At 40.6% G+C, this 16,546-nt stretch overlaps 1 protein-coding gene across 4 annotated transcripts in view; it reads right to left on the bottom strand.

Annotated features, from left to right (window-relative positions):
• Nucleotides 1-1,311: 1,311 nt before the first annotated feature.
• Nucleotides 1,312-16,546, bottom strand: part of BCOR (BCL6 corepressor) — an 88,659-nt gene continuing 73,424 nt past the window's right edge. For all 4 annotated transcript variants that reach the window (XM_066620945.1, XM_066620948.1, XM_066620949.1 and 1 more), the window contains 5 exons: nucleotides 14,961-15,127; nucleotides 7,145-7,290; nucleotides 4,303-4,380; nucleotides 4,025-4,175; nucleotides 1,312-2,438 (listed from right to left, as the gene is read on the bottom strand). In XM_066620945.1, coding sequence (XP_066477042.1) covers nucleotides 2,150-2,438; nucleotides 4,025-4,175; nucleotides 4,303-4,380; nucleotides 7,145-7,290; nucleotides 14,961-15,127 — 831 coding nt within the window. In that variant the 3' untranslated portion in view covers nucleotides 1,312-2,149. The remainder of the gene's footprint in view (nucleotides 2,439-4,024; nucleotides 4,176-4,302; nucleotides 4,381-7,144; nucleotides 7,291-14,960; nucleotides 15,128-16,546) is intronic.

Genomic DNA, 16,546 nt, shown 5'->3' with positions numbered 1-16,546 from the left:
GTACAGTGGAGGTTCAGTCTACTTTGTAAAAATGTAGTCCCTGGGTAGCAGGGGACCATAGACCTGGTTCTGAGTTCTGCCTAACCTGAAGGGAGAGCCAGATCTGTAGGTGAATTCTTAAAAAAATGTAATTTGGGATATGTCTCTTCTGAGATGTTTTTGGGGAACTCAGCCCAGAAATACATACCATTTTCCAGAAATCTGAGTTGAAGCCTTTTTGCCAACCAGACACATAAGGAAAAGATTTTTTAAAGAACATTCAGTCAGTACCATGGTTTGAGCTGTGCTGGATTTAGTTCAAAACAAAGTTCTGCTATGCCTGTGCTTTATCATTTTTAATGCTTCTGTAGCACAGCTGCCCAGTCTATTCTAAAAGGGAGTTTGGCGACAAGATATTTTTAGAAGACTGAAATTGTCTACGTTAGTAGTAAATGACTTTGGCAGACTAATGATCCACTCTAAAAACGTCTGCATGACACAGTCCAGGGGTATACTAGTGTCTAAGAATCCATGAAAAAGTAATGTCAAGGCATGAACACATGGACTTATCTAGCCCAATGTTCTTCAACCTTTTTTGATGCCACAACCCCAATAAAATCAATAAATTAGATAAGTGACTGGGGACCCACCACTGATCCTACCACCTCTTCCCAAGCTGCCCACCCCGTCCACACCATTTCCCTCTATCTCTCATGTCTTCACAACAACCCTGTGAGGTAGCATTCTAAGCAGGGCCAGCCTTAGGAGCTGGAGGGCAAGACAGTGAGAAAGGGCTGTGCAGGATTGTATCAGTTTTGTTAAGGCAGTATCATTATTGGATTGGATCCAAGCCCTCCATTTCACAGGATTTGAAAGGTAGCTGCAACCCCCCACCCCAAAATGAGGCTTCATGACCCCACTGGAGTTACAACTCACAGGTCAAAAAACACTTATCTAGTCCCTTCAATGCAAGAGGCTGTGAATGCACATAGCTAAGCACATAGCATGGGTACATTAACAGCTCTGTGTGTGAGGGGTCATTAGTATGGGAATCCACTTGAATGCATGCAGTTAGCACATGTGAAGGGGTAGAATACCAAGAGAGGTTGGATTGGGTCCTTATTTTGCCTAAAGACTGTGTCAGGTTCTGGGGGAACTGGAGCAAGGTCTAGTATTGGGCCTCCAATAGCACCCCCCACCACCCTCTGCTAGTCCATTGTGCACTGTCACCAGAACTGAGAGTTTAATGGACAGCCCGACCAATGCTGGCCCCCACCAACACCCAATGCCACACCTGCTTTAGGGGTCACACACAAAACTGAGTCATTTCAATATTTTCCTCCCAACAGTTTTATTGCCTTTAAGAAATTTTTTTGGAAAATATAAATACAAAGGCAGGAGAATTTACTTACAAAGTTAAAACACAGATCTCAAACATAAACACACAAGTCAGAAAAAATTAGCTTCTATACAGTTTAAGCAACTTCAACTTAGGTTAGTTTTTCAATAATTTACAAGGTACAGAAAAAATAGTTCAAAGTCTTCTTTTAAATAAAGAGCATCAAATGTTTAAACATATTATATATATATAAACAATCCAGTTTTGCCTTGTGAAAACTAAAATTTCACATCTTTTAAATTAAGATACAAAAGTTCACACAATTAGTCTGATGCGCATGGATATGGTTTTAATTTATATTACAGTCTATTGAATTATATTCAATAGTGTTTACCTGGCCAAAGCAGGCAATTTTGTAAACAAAAACAAAAATATCATGAAGTGCCTTACCCAATACAGTCGTCCAAGCCAACCGCATGACTTCAATCACATCACTTAACAGGTTATATCCTGTGTAATCAGTGCTTTGTATGTTGCAAAGCCATTGTCTTTATTTAAAAAAAAAGTTCCAAGTAAAAACAAATTTATACCAAAGTTTGTGTGCATTTAAAGGAACATTATATAACAATTTGTAAAAACTGAGTGAAGTCTCTAAAAAAAAATCTTCCAAAAGTCCTCCCATCTGGAATTTTTATATATATAATATAATATACGTATATAGAGGAAAGATTTTTATTTAACAGTGTCCTTTCTTTACAGAAACATTTGCATTAACACATATACATAAAGAAATAACATTACAGAGAGCTGTACATTAAGGGGCTAGAAGGTTCACCAATGCATATCAGAGTCCTCGTCTGGATGCAGCCACTCAAGTGAGGAACCAAGCAAAGTCTGTAGCTCACTTGTAAATTCGACCAACTCCACCAGTTCCTTGCTTTCTGGGTTGAAAGCTTCTAGATCCTTCTGACAGGCGAACAACTGACTCAGAGATACCTGTTTGAAAAATTCTGCCTCCATTATGTTGACAACTTCCACACTTGGGAAATTGCAGCGAAATATCCGGGGTGACATTTTCAGCCTCTTTGCGACATCGGAGAGGAGTAACCAGTTTCGTGGTCTACACAACAAAAAGAAAGAAAATGGCTCAAACAACAGACAAGGAGAAACAAAATTTTGATCATCATGATGTCAGTAATAACTGCAAAACTTTGCAACACATTCCATTGGTCATAATCAGAGTAACAGTTCCACATCCAGCAGAGCAAAAGGATTAGAAACAGCCTGTACACATTCATACACATCCTCTCGTAGACAGCCCAGTCCTCCACTTCTGGGGTGTGAGGCAGCTAATACGATTGAACCTTTCATGCGCATGGACATAACAGTAGCCCACAGATGAGAATTTAATAATGGTTTTGAAAAAACTGATCTTGCTTTACATGTGGAACTAAATCAGCAAACACTCACTCTCTCTCTCTCTCTCTCTCTCTCTCTCTCTCACACACACACACACACACACACACAATCACAGGAGATTTACAATTAATTTAAGTGACATGTGAATATATATAAGAACATGAAAAGAGCCCCGATGGATTGGGCCCAAGATGCATGTAATCCAGCATCTTATTTCTCACAGTAGCCAACCAGATGCCTCTGGGAAGTTCACAAACAAGAAATGAGGGCATTACCCTCTCTGCCATTGCTCTCCTTAGCTAGGATAGCTGGAAGTAGTATAAAACCACCAGTATACAGACTTGCTCTTCATGAATTTGTCTAATACTCATCTTGTGGTAAGTAGGGAATTCCATAGATCAGTATTTCTCAACATTAGTCCCCCAATGTACCACTTTGCATTGTCCACCTATCGGAAGTACCACTGGAAGGAACTGGTAATAATGTCATCACCAGTTATTTCCAGACTGGGAGGTCAGACGTGATGCAACAAACACTGGTAAGAGGCTCAGGGTGGATGCAGGGGCTTTACTGAGTGTGCAAAAAGCGCATGGTGGAGCTCTGCCTGCTGAGACAAGCCTCTTACCGCTGCTTGTCACATTGCATTACTGGTCTCGCTGCCTGATGGCAGTGGTCTGGGGGTCCTACATCTACAACTGGACACTACCTCAAGTACCACTGGTGGTATGAGTACCACTGGTTGCAAAACACTGCCATTCATCAATTATGCACTGTTGACTATATCTATACTCTGCTTATCAGCCCAATCCTATGGGCTCTGGCCAGCAGCAGAACACGTGTTCTACTTCAGGCCACTGCTGAAAAAGTGCCAGAATGCACCTAACAGCAGCATGCTCAGCAGCATGTTACCCAGACATCAGTGGGAAGGCCAGAGCCATTTCTGCCCAGCTCACAGGTGTACACATTTTATCCCTGTTGCATATATGCCACACTGGGCAGAAATGGCTTAATAGCAAAAGAGTCATAATAATGTCTTAACCCAATTAATATAACTTTCCTATACACCTATACAAACTTTAGTTAGTAGCCTAAGGACTGATTATGCCAACAGGCTGGGGACACAGTCTTACAGTTGAAATCAGAGCAAAAACACAAACAATCAAAATTAGGTTTAACACAATTAAGTACCAATCAAGGGTGGGTCAGGTTTAGTAGTGCTACATAATCCACCAGTCCAAACAGATTTTGAAACCATTGCCTTCCTTTACAAACAATGATAGTCCTTACCCCTGAGAGAGAGAGACTTGGATGTTATAATATGGCAAGAGAGGCATATCTGAGAATTCAAACTCAAAGATATCACTAAAACCATCTTCATCTTCATCACTCAGGCCAGGTGGATTAGAGAGGATGTCAAACCCTGACTCGCCTTTTGGCTCTGTTTTAAAAAAAAAGGTAAAATAAAGACCACAGTGAAAACATTGAACACCTTGTTTTGCATTATTTCCCCAGCACCCCCACACATTTGGAAACACACATGATACAAAAGGGAAATGTTTGCTTACCACACACAGAGCTGCCATAGAAGTCCCAGTACACACCAGGGTCATCACCTTCTCGACCTTGTAGGTCAGTTAAATACTCTACAGAGAGCAACCAACAAACAAATACTGAGTCAAAACAACAGTTGACAGGTTTTGCAGAGAGGGTTTCATAGAGAGGCATAATATTCATAAGCCAAGACATTTTGTGACCAAATTTCTCAGAGAATATGCCCTCAACATTACCCATCAGCCCACTGCAGCTCCCCACAAACAATCCAGCATCGTCTTCTGCTTCAACGTACAGGGTGACCCAAAAAAAAACAGAACCCACAAATCTTTGAATAAAACTGTTGATTTTAATTTTTCTTTGGAAAGAACATGACTTTTATGCAAAGTGACCAAGATAACTGAAACTTTGAGGAATAATCGTACACAGATTGAAGTTTGAGTCCAGTAAATTTCAAGAAATTTGTAGGATTTAATAAACCTTTGTAGGATTTAATAAACCTTTGTAGGATTTAATAAAATTTTTATGGGTTCTGTTTTTTTGGGTCACCCTGTACTTTAAAAAACAGACACTGAGGACTCTGGTTGGAATTCCAACTTTCACAAGAGGAGCAGTAAGCCGGGATCCAAGCCCCAGATTAATGGTACTTCTTTAGACTAAGGCTGCAACCCTATATACATTTTCCTGAGAGTAAGCCTCACTGAACACAATGGGGTTTACTTCAGATCAGACAGGTGTAGGATTTTGCTATAAATCAAATAAATTGGGTTCTTCTAGAGAAAATGGTTTGGGAACTTGAGTACAATACTGAGGTGATATTTTCTGGTTTGGGAGAGGGTAAAAACAGTATGACAATTAAGAGCCCAGTCCTATTCAACTTTCCAGCACTGATGCAACTGCAATGCAACCCCAAGGTAAGGGAACAAATGTGCTCTTACCTTGAGGAGGCCTCAGTGACAGCCTCCCCACTGCAGGATGCAGTGCACACCCCATTGGCATGGCTGCATCGGGGCTGGAGAGTTGGATAGGATTGGGCCCTAAGCTGGCAATATAACTGCTGCTGTTACCAACATGTCAGCCTTCTCTTCATCCTCTACTTGGTACCAGATGCTAAATTTCTACACAAGCCCCTTCTGCTAACACAAGCCATTGTCAGCACAATTTACACTTACAGCGCAATTCCCAGAAAGGGACAGAGGAAGGGGCATGACAGAAAGCCTATTTCAAACATGACACTGGAAATATTTTTTCCCCCCAAACCAATGGTGACATCCCAACTAGCACTTCTGTCATTGGAAGCTCTACCCATAAACGGAAGGACTCCCTGTGTGAGCAGAATGTTATTTATTTAAACAATTTTTATACTACTTTTCTAAACATCCAAAGTGGTGTTCTTTTGTTCACAGAGGAAGCTTCTGAAAATTGAAGCGCTAGATGGAAAGCTACCAAAGATTGCAGTTCTTCCTATATGCTGAATTTTTCCTAACTATGACATTTTAGATTTATACACAATGATTTGTAGTGGGCAGACTGATCCTCAAGCAGCAGCTGCACCAGCACAAGAAAAGGATGCATCCATTTACTTTATTCATTTAAAATATTTATATTCCGCATTTCATCCTATAACACGGGGCACTGAAGGTCACTCACAAGAACTAAGGAGAATTACAATTAAATAATTTAATACACAAATATACATTTGAGGAAAAGAATGTCAAAAAACTAAAAGCAACAGAATAAATAATAATAAAAGCAGTGGGGGGGAGCACAAACAATTAACAGAGAGAGCCTTCTTGGTCATGGCAAACCAGATATCAAATGTCCTCCCAGAGAAGTTCACAGAGCACCAGATCACATGCCTTTTTTTGGTACCAAACAAATACATTTTTTTAATCTGCCAACCATTTCTCTGATTTTTATTGCTTTGTAGCTTTACTGTATCTATTTTAAACTGTACAGTCTCCTGTTGGTCTTATTTCTGAAAAGAGGCTCATATATTGTATTTTGAAAATAAGTAAATATAGTTGGACCGTGGTATCTACAGGGGTCTGTTCCCAGATGTGGATAATGGAATCCGGATAATGGAATCTGTATCAGAGGACCACTGGATGTGACCAGAAACATTCTGGTCATGTCCAGAGGAGTTCCAAGGCCTGGAGATGCCATGCACGGCCTACCCGGACCTCAGAGATCCTCCTGGAAGTGACCAGAAGGCACTTCCAGTAGTGTCCAGGAAGTCAGGTGAGACCCTCCAGCATGGGTTCCAACCCTGCTCCAAGTCAAATCCATGGGTTCCAAACCTGTGATAAAGACAGCCTACCTACACATCTACCATATTCCTTTAACCTCTGGCGCTAGTGAAGGCAAAGAAGAGTCTTCAGTAAGTCTCTACTTCCAACACCTTTGCACTTCACCTTGCCAAAAAACAGTGGATGACATATAACAACTCCTGTCTCACCACTTAAGCCAGGTGAGTAGCAATACCCCAGAGCAAACTAGTCTGGAAAACTGGAAAGTAACATTGCTTCAGCTTATGATCCTGAGAAAATTAACTCAAAAGTAAGTTCTACTGTGTTCAACGGGACTAACTCCTTACTAAAAGTGCTTAGGATTGCACCCTAAAACCCAATGACAGATCATTACATAACATACAGACTAAACGTTCATAACTTTGCTTTGACATCTAATAGCCGAGGTCTGTACTTCTGTTATAATCTAACCAATCAATGAACTAAACATTACAGCCCTAGTTTTTATTGTTATTGGCAGTGACTAATCACACTTCAGTGGAAAAATAACACCAAAAATACATAAGCATTTTTCTAAGTAAAGAAACAATGCATAGAAGTTACATACCCGCTAGAAATGTTTCCATTAGTTCACTGTGTGTCATTTTCACAATTGTTCTACCTGAGTACGTAGCAAGGGTTGGGTCGGCACCATAAGAAAGTAGCAGCCGGACAATTTCTAGATGATCATTTTCCACGGCATCATGCACAGGCCTAGGAAAAGAACATTTTGTTTTAATTTTGTACATTGCCATGAGCTACATTTTCTTTTGATTATACAAGTGTTACATTATTTTTATTGTATATTACTACGGGTGACAAGTTGCATTAACTTATTTTCTCAGCATTAAAAAAAATTAACCAAGAACTCATGTTGCACTTCCATGAAATTATGTACATACATTCTATATCCAACAGAATACTCCTTTAAGCACTGTAATTGCTTTAATCAGATCTCCCCTCTCTCTTCCCTTCCCTCCATCTGTTTAAGCAAATATGCAACTGGTCAGACTATTTTTGAAACAGTCCTGCACATTTCAGCTCCTCCTGCAATAAGTACTGAAGAACACCAAAGCATGATCCAGTTTATCTCTGCTGTAGACTTCTTTTACAACAACCTATAATCATATTTCAGATAATGAAGAGCACACTCCCGTGTGCCAGACTCGCAAAGCAACCGCAAGCATGCTGTAAGGCACGTTATGATATCTGGTGAGTAAGCTGCTTTGGCGGAGTAGCCTGTGCTGCCCCACCACTGCTGCATTCTGAGCCCCTACCTGTCAGCACAGGTAAGGCTCAGAGTGGTACAGATACGTAGGGAGGGGGCGTTTCTGGGTGAAGGAGGGTGGAACAGGGACAGATTGGGCCTAGGAAAAAACAATATCAGCAGAGGCTTCCTCCATTGAATCCTAACCCTCTTCCCAGCCACATATCCATACACAGGGTCGCTCGGACTTCCACCTGTTACATAGCAGACAGAGATCCAAGTAGCCCTATATGGCAGGCTGGGGCATCACTTAAGGGTAAGGGGGAAAATATCCCCTTACCCCAAGGAGACCTCCAGCTGACTCTGAACTAGTGCTGGACACAATGTAGGCCATGCGGCCTAGCTGTGCCAGCAGTAGTTAGGATTGGGCTGTGGGTTTGAAAGGGCACACTAATTTCACTGCCTTCCAGTTGGTATTCAAATTCTGCACAGTTCCCATGTCTGGTACCTTCAAATCACTGTGCAGGTTGCATATGGGCTGCAGAGAACCTATTTTGGTAAGCAACAGTTGTGTATTTACCTCTAAACTTGACTTGAAAAACATATCTCAAGACAGCAAAATAAACTGGAACCTTTGTATTTCATAATCTGATACAGAGTTGTAGCTTTTCCTGAGTCATCATTAAAGAAAGTGAAAAAAAAACTATTACAGATTTCTGCTTTGTGGCTCAAGGGAGAAAGAAGCTCATCCATGTAATAATAATAATAATAATAATAATAATAATAATAATAATAATAATAATAATAATAATAACTTTATTTGTATACCGCCCTTCTCCCTGAAAGGGACCCAGGGCGGCTTACAACATGTAAAAACAATGTACATAACACTTGTTTAGTTCAAACGCTTATAACCTTTCTGACACTAGAACTGTGATACTACGTGAAGCTATCTGTTTGCAAATGGGCAACATCCAAATTTGGAATCAGAGACACTTTCCGATTCAAAGGTAAATTCAACTAGGGTAAACCTAGTTGCAACAGTGTCAGTTCACTTCTCTGAATGATAGTGCAAACTGAAATCATGACATGGAAATCAAATGATAAATGTTTTCAAGTCTTTATATTTATAAGGGCAGGAGGTCTGGTCTAGAGGGTAGAGCCTCCGTCTGCCTGAAGATAACATCCACAAGGTCGCCAGTTCGAGGCCACCGGCACCGTGCGACCTTGAAGCAGCTGACAAGCTGAAGCCGAGCAATTCCATCTGCTCTGAGCGTGGGAGGATGGAGGCCAGAATGTGAAGCCAGATTGGAATGAAACACCTTGAATGTAGTGGTTCTTGAAAGAAAGAACCTTCTTTCAAATTGTAAAAATCCCTCTTTAATAAGGGATTTAAATAAAAAGCCTGCCTATGTAAACCGCCTTGAATAAAGTCTTGAACAAAGACCAAGAAAGGCGGTATATAAATACCTGTTGTTATTGTTATTGTTATTATTATATTTAGGTGTCAAAAATTCTTTCAACAAATGGATTGTACGTTCACACACACACACACACACACACACACACACACACACAATACACTATCTTCTATACGTCTGATGGACTGTGGTTACAAGCAGTAAAGGAATGAAGCAAACACTCAATGGCCTCTGAAAGTATTTTCCCCAGTGTACCACTTTCACAAACAGCCAAAGGTGTGTGCGTGGGCATTGTGCCACTTAAAGAAAGCAAGGGCAAGCTGCTAATGCAAATTAGGCTGCAACTCTATGCATCCTTACTTGGGAGTAAGAACCACTGAACCTAATGAAGCTTTCGTCCCAATAAATATATATAGAATGGGGCTGTTAGATTGACGCCCTGCACAACAGGGCTGAGAACAGCAAAAAACTGTGAGTAAACATGACTTCCCTTTAAGCAGTTCCAGTTTATCCCACTTGCAGAAAGGGCAAAATTTATCTAGCAAAACCATATGACAAACTTAATGTATTCTTGCCAGACTACAAGGCACACATACCTGCTAAGGCTAAGCAAAGGGAAGATTCTAAAAGATGTGCTGCGCTCATGCGGATTTCTCTAGGGTAGGGCTTGGCCAGGGTTATCATTGGGGCTGTGGCTCAGAATCTGTTTCACCCCTGTCTCTCCTCATTTCCCTGCCTATAAAGATCACATCACTCTCAAGAGCAGCTGCCATTCATCCTTCCACCAACCTCACAACCTGCAAGAACTGCTTCCCTTCTCAGCTGTTGCAAGGCAGCCACCACAGGAAGCAGCTGCTCTTCAGACCTCATCACTCAATCTCTTATTGTATTCTTTTACACATGTACACACACTCTCTCTCTCTCTCTCTCTGGCAGCCAAGTTGTCTGGTGTTCCTGAACCCACTGATAAACTCCACCTTGGTGGAAAAAAACAAGAGGATAGGAAATATACTACAAAAATAAAAAGGGAAGTGAACTTCAAATACTAAACTTAATAGGAAAAGGTTACACTAGCAGGTCAGGGGTGGGGAAGATATACTAGTAAACATCATGAACACAAAAAAGTTTAAAAAAAACACAAAGTGAACATACAACTGGCCAGTCAGACCAATGGCCCACACAGCTCATATACACAGCCCATATAAAATGTATATTCATTTTAATTTATGAATGGTTATACAGCCGTTATCCCTGTTTTGGTCCAATTCATCTGCAATAGCTTCCAAAATCCAAAAGGACTGCAAGGACTTTTTGAAGCATCAAACAAGGCAGAGGCAGCATCAACAGAGTTGCAGTGAACTGAAACAGCATAAAATATCCAAACATGGAGATAAGATGCTACTTTCATAACCACTGTTTTTCTAAAATTAGCCAGGCTGCAAGCGTGCTAGGAAATTAGATTTGCGAATCTAGCAGCCCTGTATTTTAATACCAAATGTACAGAAAGCAATAGTGTCACTCAGTGGTGAGGGAAAGGTACTCTGTATGTGCTCAGATACTCTCTCATTGATTACTACTCCATATGTCCTTGGCATTCAAAACAGGTTCCCAGTGCTGAACCCTTCACATGAAGTCTAGTATGTGACATTTCACACTAGTTCAGTTACTCTGGGCTATTTACCAGACAAGGTAGTTTGGATAATATGAGTCACCACTCAAGTCGGTTGCCCATTTTTAATATCTTAGTGTAAGGCTTTTTCATGCAGAATATTAGAGGCAAAAAGCCACCCTGCTGACACTCTCCAAATAAAAATTAGCTGTTACAGGATCTCTTCTTGCCAAGACCAAGTCTCAAACTGCATGTGACGACAGCAGGCTGAACACTGAGAAAAGAGGAGGGAGACATTTTGGCATTCTCCTCTCTTAGAAAGTGAGGCAGGCTAAACCTATGCATCAAAACATGAAGGTATACAGAGAACCTAGCCGCTGCGTGGGATGCAAAGCAGCCTTGACCAGCCCCTTCCCTGGCTGCTCCCTTGCTTGTGCTGCCTGCCACGGGAGGCTCAAAGCAGCCGCTTCTCCCGCACGCTGGCACGCAGTTGCTGCCTGCCTCCTCTGATCCTGCGGCACACCTGAGGCAGCCTCAGGGCACACCAGTGTGCCGCATCACAGCGGTTGAAACCCACTGCACTATAGCCTCTGCTGCCCCCAATTTCCATATTAAAATGGACCAGAGCTTTTCCATCTCAGGGAAAACTGTGACCACTCCACATTTCACAACGCACCTTGAGGAGGTGATGCAGCAAGTCTCACTTCCATTAACTGTAAATCTGGACCCAAAGAATTAAAGAGTACATGGGGGGGAGGGGGGATAGAAATAGATATAATGAACCCTTGATTTAACAGACTAATAGGGGAAAGGGGTGTCTGTAAACGCCAAATGTCCATTAAATCCAAATGCATTTATGGTAATGCACACATTAAAGGTTAGCTCATGAGCCAAACATATAACTAGTTTTTATAGTTATAAATAAACAAACAGGGATCCGTTATTTCTAAAGTCTGTTAAATTGACGGCCATTGAATTAAAGGTTGATTGTACAGAAAAATTAATTCTTAATAAATTATGTTATATTTTTGCTTTATAATTTGTGGAACATTAAGTGAATGAAAGGTCTATATAAATGTTATTCACTAAAATAAATTACATATTTGGGTTTTTAAAAAACCAAGACATTTTTATGGTACCCTCCCAAAAGGAAACACAGAACACAGTCTGCTTGAAAATTGTCTATAAAAGATGTTCCATTCATTCTCTAAAGTCTAAACTCTAATATACACAGTTACCAGTCACATGAACACAATCTTGTCCTCTACATCAGTATCATCATTTGCCACAGGTCCCTTCTTTGAGTAAACAAGATGGGCAGTGGGCTTAACCAACAGTGAAAGGCATGGCTCATTCAAGAGGACATCTTGAAATTTAAAACAGATTTTTGAAAATGATGCAGCATGTATAGACACCGTGTGGCATGCAGATGTGGTGGTTACAGCATGTACATTGTTATATTGCATGGTAAGTCAAGAATATAAAGACAAAGGCAGTAAGTTTTAAAACAGCATGAAGAAAAACATTAGTGGGGGTTAGGAATAAGATGCCAGAAACTTTAGGTCCTTCTAATGTGCATGTTCTGATCAGTGGATCACATACTCAAGATGATAAGAGAGAGATCCTGTGAGAACTACATATGTGATAGAACAGAAGAAAAAGGTTAGGTTTTATCCCAGTTTCTTTATACAGATGACTTTGGAATATTATACACAAAAATATCCCTTTGGGGTTTATCCAAACAAGAAGAGTCCAAACAGGAGAATGGAAGGCTGTTGCTGCTTCAGCATGTGCTTGGGGCAGTGATGAATAGTTGCTAGGATCTAAGAATAATATCCTCAGCTCTCTAATTCACAGTAACTAACCCTGAAATAGATTCTGATTTTATTTTGTATGCATAATCTCTGTGGTGTAAATAAAATTTGCACCATCTAAGAACAGTCCAAACATAATAAAAGCACTGAGTAACTGATAAAATAGCTGAACAAACTATCATGTTTGCAAGACCAGTCTCTCAATAAAATAGGTCTTTATAAGGTCGAAAGGAAGGGATTTAGATGGGCTCCTGTAGACAATATGTTTTGCATTGTCAAAACCATAATGGGGAAGGATTGGTTTGTTGCTTCACAGATCTTACCACAGTACCTTTCCATCAGACCTTAAGGGGAGGGTCTCCTATGTGCTCTCAGAATGCTTGCCTCATGACAAATAGGGCTTCAGAAGTCACATTATAGCACTTTTGTCATAGCTTCTCAAGACACAAGCTTTCGGTACTTGGCTTGTGTAGCTTAACAGTAACTAATAGTAAAGTTCTAGCAGCTCTTTGAAGGCCAGCACAGATCCCTTTCTGAGGCAGAGGCTGCTACACACATAGCACACAAGAGAAGAGGGTGCTGCTGGCTTGGGGCGTATTTAGGGACCATCCTTGCCCACTATACCCATGTAGAGCTGTCCTCTTGGGATGAATTGCTAGGGCAAAAGTGACCCCAGGAACCTGAATTCTGCTACTGTTGCAAAAGTTCTGCCACTGTTACTGTCAACAGTCAGGAGGAAATGCACACAAGGTCATACAACTTGTGCAGGGAGAAAACATGGGTCCCTATGGGTCCCTATTCCATCACACAAGGGAGCCAGGTACATCTACCAAGTTTCACTTCACGATGAAAGGGAGAAGTGGTGAAATAACTGTGGTTTGCCAGGGCACATTATAGGAGGGCAGGACAGACAAGACCCAAACCCACGATGGAAAGATGGGCATGTTAATCTACAACCATGGAAGATGTCCCCCAGAAGTTGTTAAAAGAGTCTACAAGAAACTGGTTTTTTTAGGACAGCACCACACATTCTAGAAAAGGGTTGCCTGTAGCATTTCCATTATGTCAAGGAGAGATGTGTGATTTTGAATCCATGATTACCATCTGTTTACAGTACAAGCTGCAAACACCTTTGCCTTATTATGTAAGTGGTCTATTTAAAAGAAGGTCCTGAGTAAATCAGTTCAGTTAGAAAAATCCCAAATAGGTAGGTGCCTCTCCTTCTATGTGCATACACATTTAATGTAAAGGTAGATGAGGGAGGAAACAAACACTTACAATGCTTCTATAGAATGGATGAGGTGATAATGACACGCCATTTCTACCACTACTGAAACTTTTTTTTTGTCTTGAAATCTGACTGCTGCAAGCTGATATGCAAAGGCCAATAACAAAAAGTCTACAGGATTACAGTCATGCTAATTTTATGCCCTTGGGCACCAGGTTTGATAAGTGATAACATATTCAAATGGAGAATTCCAAGGCCCATTCCCCATCTTAGTATGGTAATGAAAAACACATACATACCCAAGAATATAACAATTAACCAGACTTTGTAAAAAAAGGGTTTGCATAACAGCAAATTAAACCAAAAAAGTTTTAACAATAATTAAAGGGGAAGGATCCAACAACTGGGAAAAGATGTTGCTTGAAAAGGGCATGGTAGAAGGGTTAAGGGTTAAAGGCAGTTATAGTCCGCAGATGAACATTCTCCTTGCCTGCTCATCACTAAAAAAAATCCTAGATAAAAGGAAATACTGTGGAACATTCACTTAAATTACTTTAAGTGAAAACTTTTTTTCTGGCATTATCTATATATTTTTACATTTACACACACACACACACACACACACACTTACTTTTTGATAAAATTGCATAGGAACCTACAAGAGTGTACACAAACATTTTCCTTAAGGAAAAAAATTCTTAAGATACATAATAGGAAGGCTTGATATGTACACAGTGGCGGTAGGAACACATATCACAAAGCTGTAACAAAAGAAATTAGTACCCCTCAGTATAAAAGTAGTTGGCATGGGGAGTGCAACCTGGCCCTATGCATGTTTCCAAAAAAGTCCTACTGAGTTTAATAGGATTTAGTCCCAAGTAATTGTGGATAGACTTGCAGCCTTGATGTGCTGAAACCAAGGAATCAAATTTTACAGAGTATTTACCAAGAAGCAAGCTGTAAAGTTAACAAGGCCAAAGTTTAAAAGAATCTTTTGGCAAAGTGTCATTTCTTTAAACAATTTCAAACTCATGGACCCAGTTGTGTGTTAACAGGGTACAAAAGCAGAGGTGACGGATATCTTAGTGACTAGAGTGCTGCTAACCTAGTTCCATCCTGAGCGCTGCAGTTAACATCGGCTCCATATTCGAGGAGATGTCGCACAATGCTCAGCCAGCCTCTGGCACAGGCCTCATGCAGGGCACAATAACCAGCATTGTCACGATGATTTACATCACAGACTTTGTTTTCCAAACAATATAGAACCACTTCCTGGAAAAGAGAAGCAGGAGAAAAACAGACCAAGTTGTTGGTTGCTGTGGAGACATGCATACTTTTACTTTAACATGCTGGGAATACCCTCTGATGGGGCTATTAACAAGCTACAAAGAAAGGAGAGAAGAAACCAAATAGTTTGTCTTCCCTGAATAACTCAAAACTTTGCAAAACAAAAACCAGCTATTAGCCCAGAAGATTGGAACATGTCACAAAGCACTTGCTCTTCAACACATGTGCTTAGAAATAAATCTCAGAGTACAACCAAACTTTATATTAAAATAAATTTGCTTAGATTGTGGAGAAAGAACACCTACATGCAATTATCATTTTTCTACACTAACAGAAGGGAAACAACATCTACAAATACATTTCAGAGGTGACTTATGTAACTAATAATTTTCTGAATTTTCTCTTTGCAAATCTCATAGAGATCTTTCAAAATCTTAAGAAATCGTTTTGATTTTCTCTATGGTTTAACTGGGCTGCTTTGTGGTATCTTGTGTATTAACAACTGAAATCTTAATTTCTCCTAAATAATGACGTCCCAGTCAATTTGCTCTGAAAGGTTGAAAATGTGTAGTGAAAAGGACATAACACACATGCTATCAATTTAGGAGAGTTTTCACAACATCAGATGGTCTTTCTCAAGGGAAAACAGGACAAGAAGAAAGACAAGCTCTGTGGCACTACAAGTTTTAGTAAAGGAAGAGCATAAGGTGCTGCCTTAACTGAGCAGAACGCCTTGGTTCAACAACCTCAGAGTGTTTTGATAGTGCCTGGCAGGGACACTCCCAAGGTTTCAGAAAGGATTTTTTTCTCTTCCATAGCTGGAGATGCCAACCTGGGATGTTCTGAATGCAAAAGTATGTACTCTACCTCTGAGCTAAGGTCCCTTCTCCTAATTATGGCATCTGCTTTTGTGAACTACAGCCCACTTTGTCCGATGTATGAAGTACATATCCCCAGTGCAGCGGACATATCCCTGCAATTCCAAATGTAGTGGAAAGCCCACAATAACCTCCACATCTCTGACCTGAGAGTTGGTAGCTAGGAAACAGCATGAAGCTGTTCGTTTAGCAGGCCTTCACTAACCAGGTTAAAATGGAAAGCAGCAAACTAAGATCTGGCTGCCCAAGTTAGGGCAGAAAGCTCAATCACGTTACTTTGGGATCAAGTGCATCAGCCACCTTATGAACTAGGTTGTGTCTTTTCAAACAGGGAAGACTCAAAGGCTCTTCCATGTGGAGTGTCAGACACTCTAAATCAGTGAGCTTAACACCTTTGCTGATCTCTGCTAGTTATTCCAAACATTGGGGGAGTGGGATTTCCAATGTGAATGGCACAGTCCCAAGTGACTGATGCAGAACCCCACATCCATCATGTACTTGGCACTACTTTTCCCAATTCCAGTTT

The sequence above is a fragment of the Tiliqua scincoides genome, chromosome 3 (assembly GCF_035046505.1).
Source record: "Tiliqua scincoides isolate rTilSci1 chromosome 3, rTilSci1.hap2, whole genome shotgun sequence".
NCBI classification, from domain to species: Eukaryota; Metazoa; Chordata; class Lepidosauria; order Squamata; family Scincidae; genus Tiliqua; species Tiliqua scincoides.
This window is presented reverse-complemented; position numbering and strand designations above follow the sequence as displayed.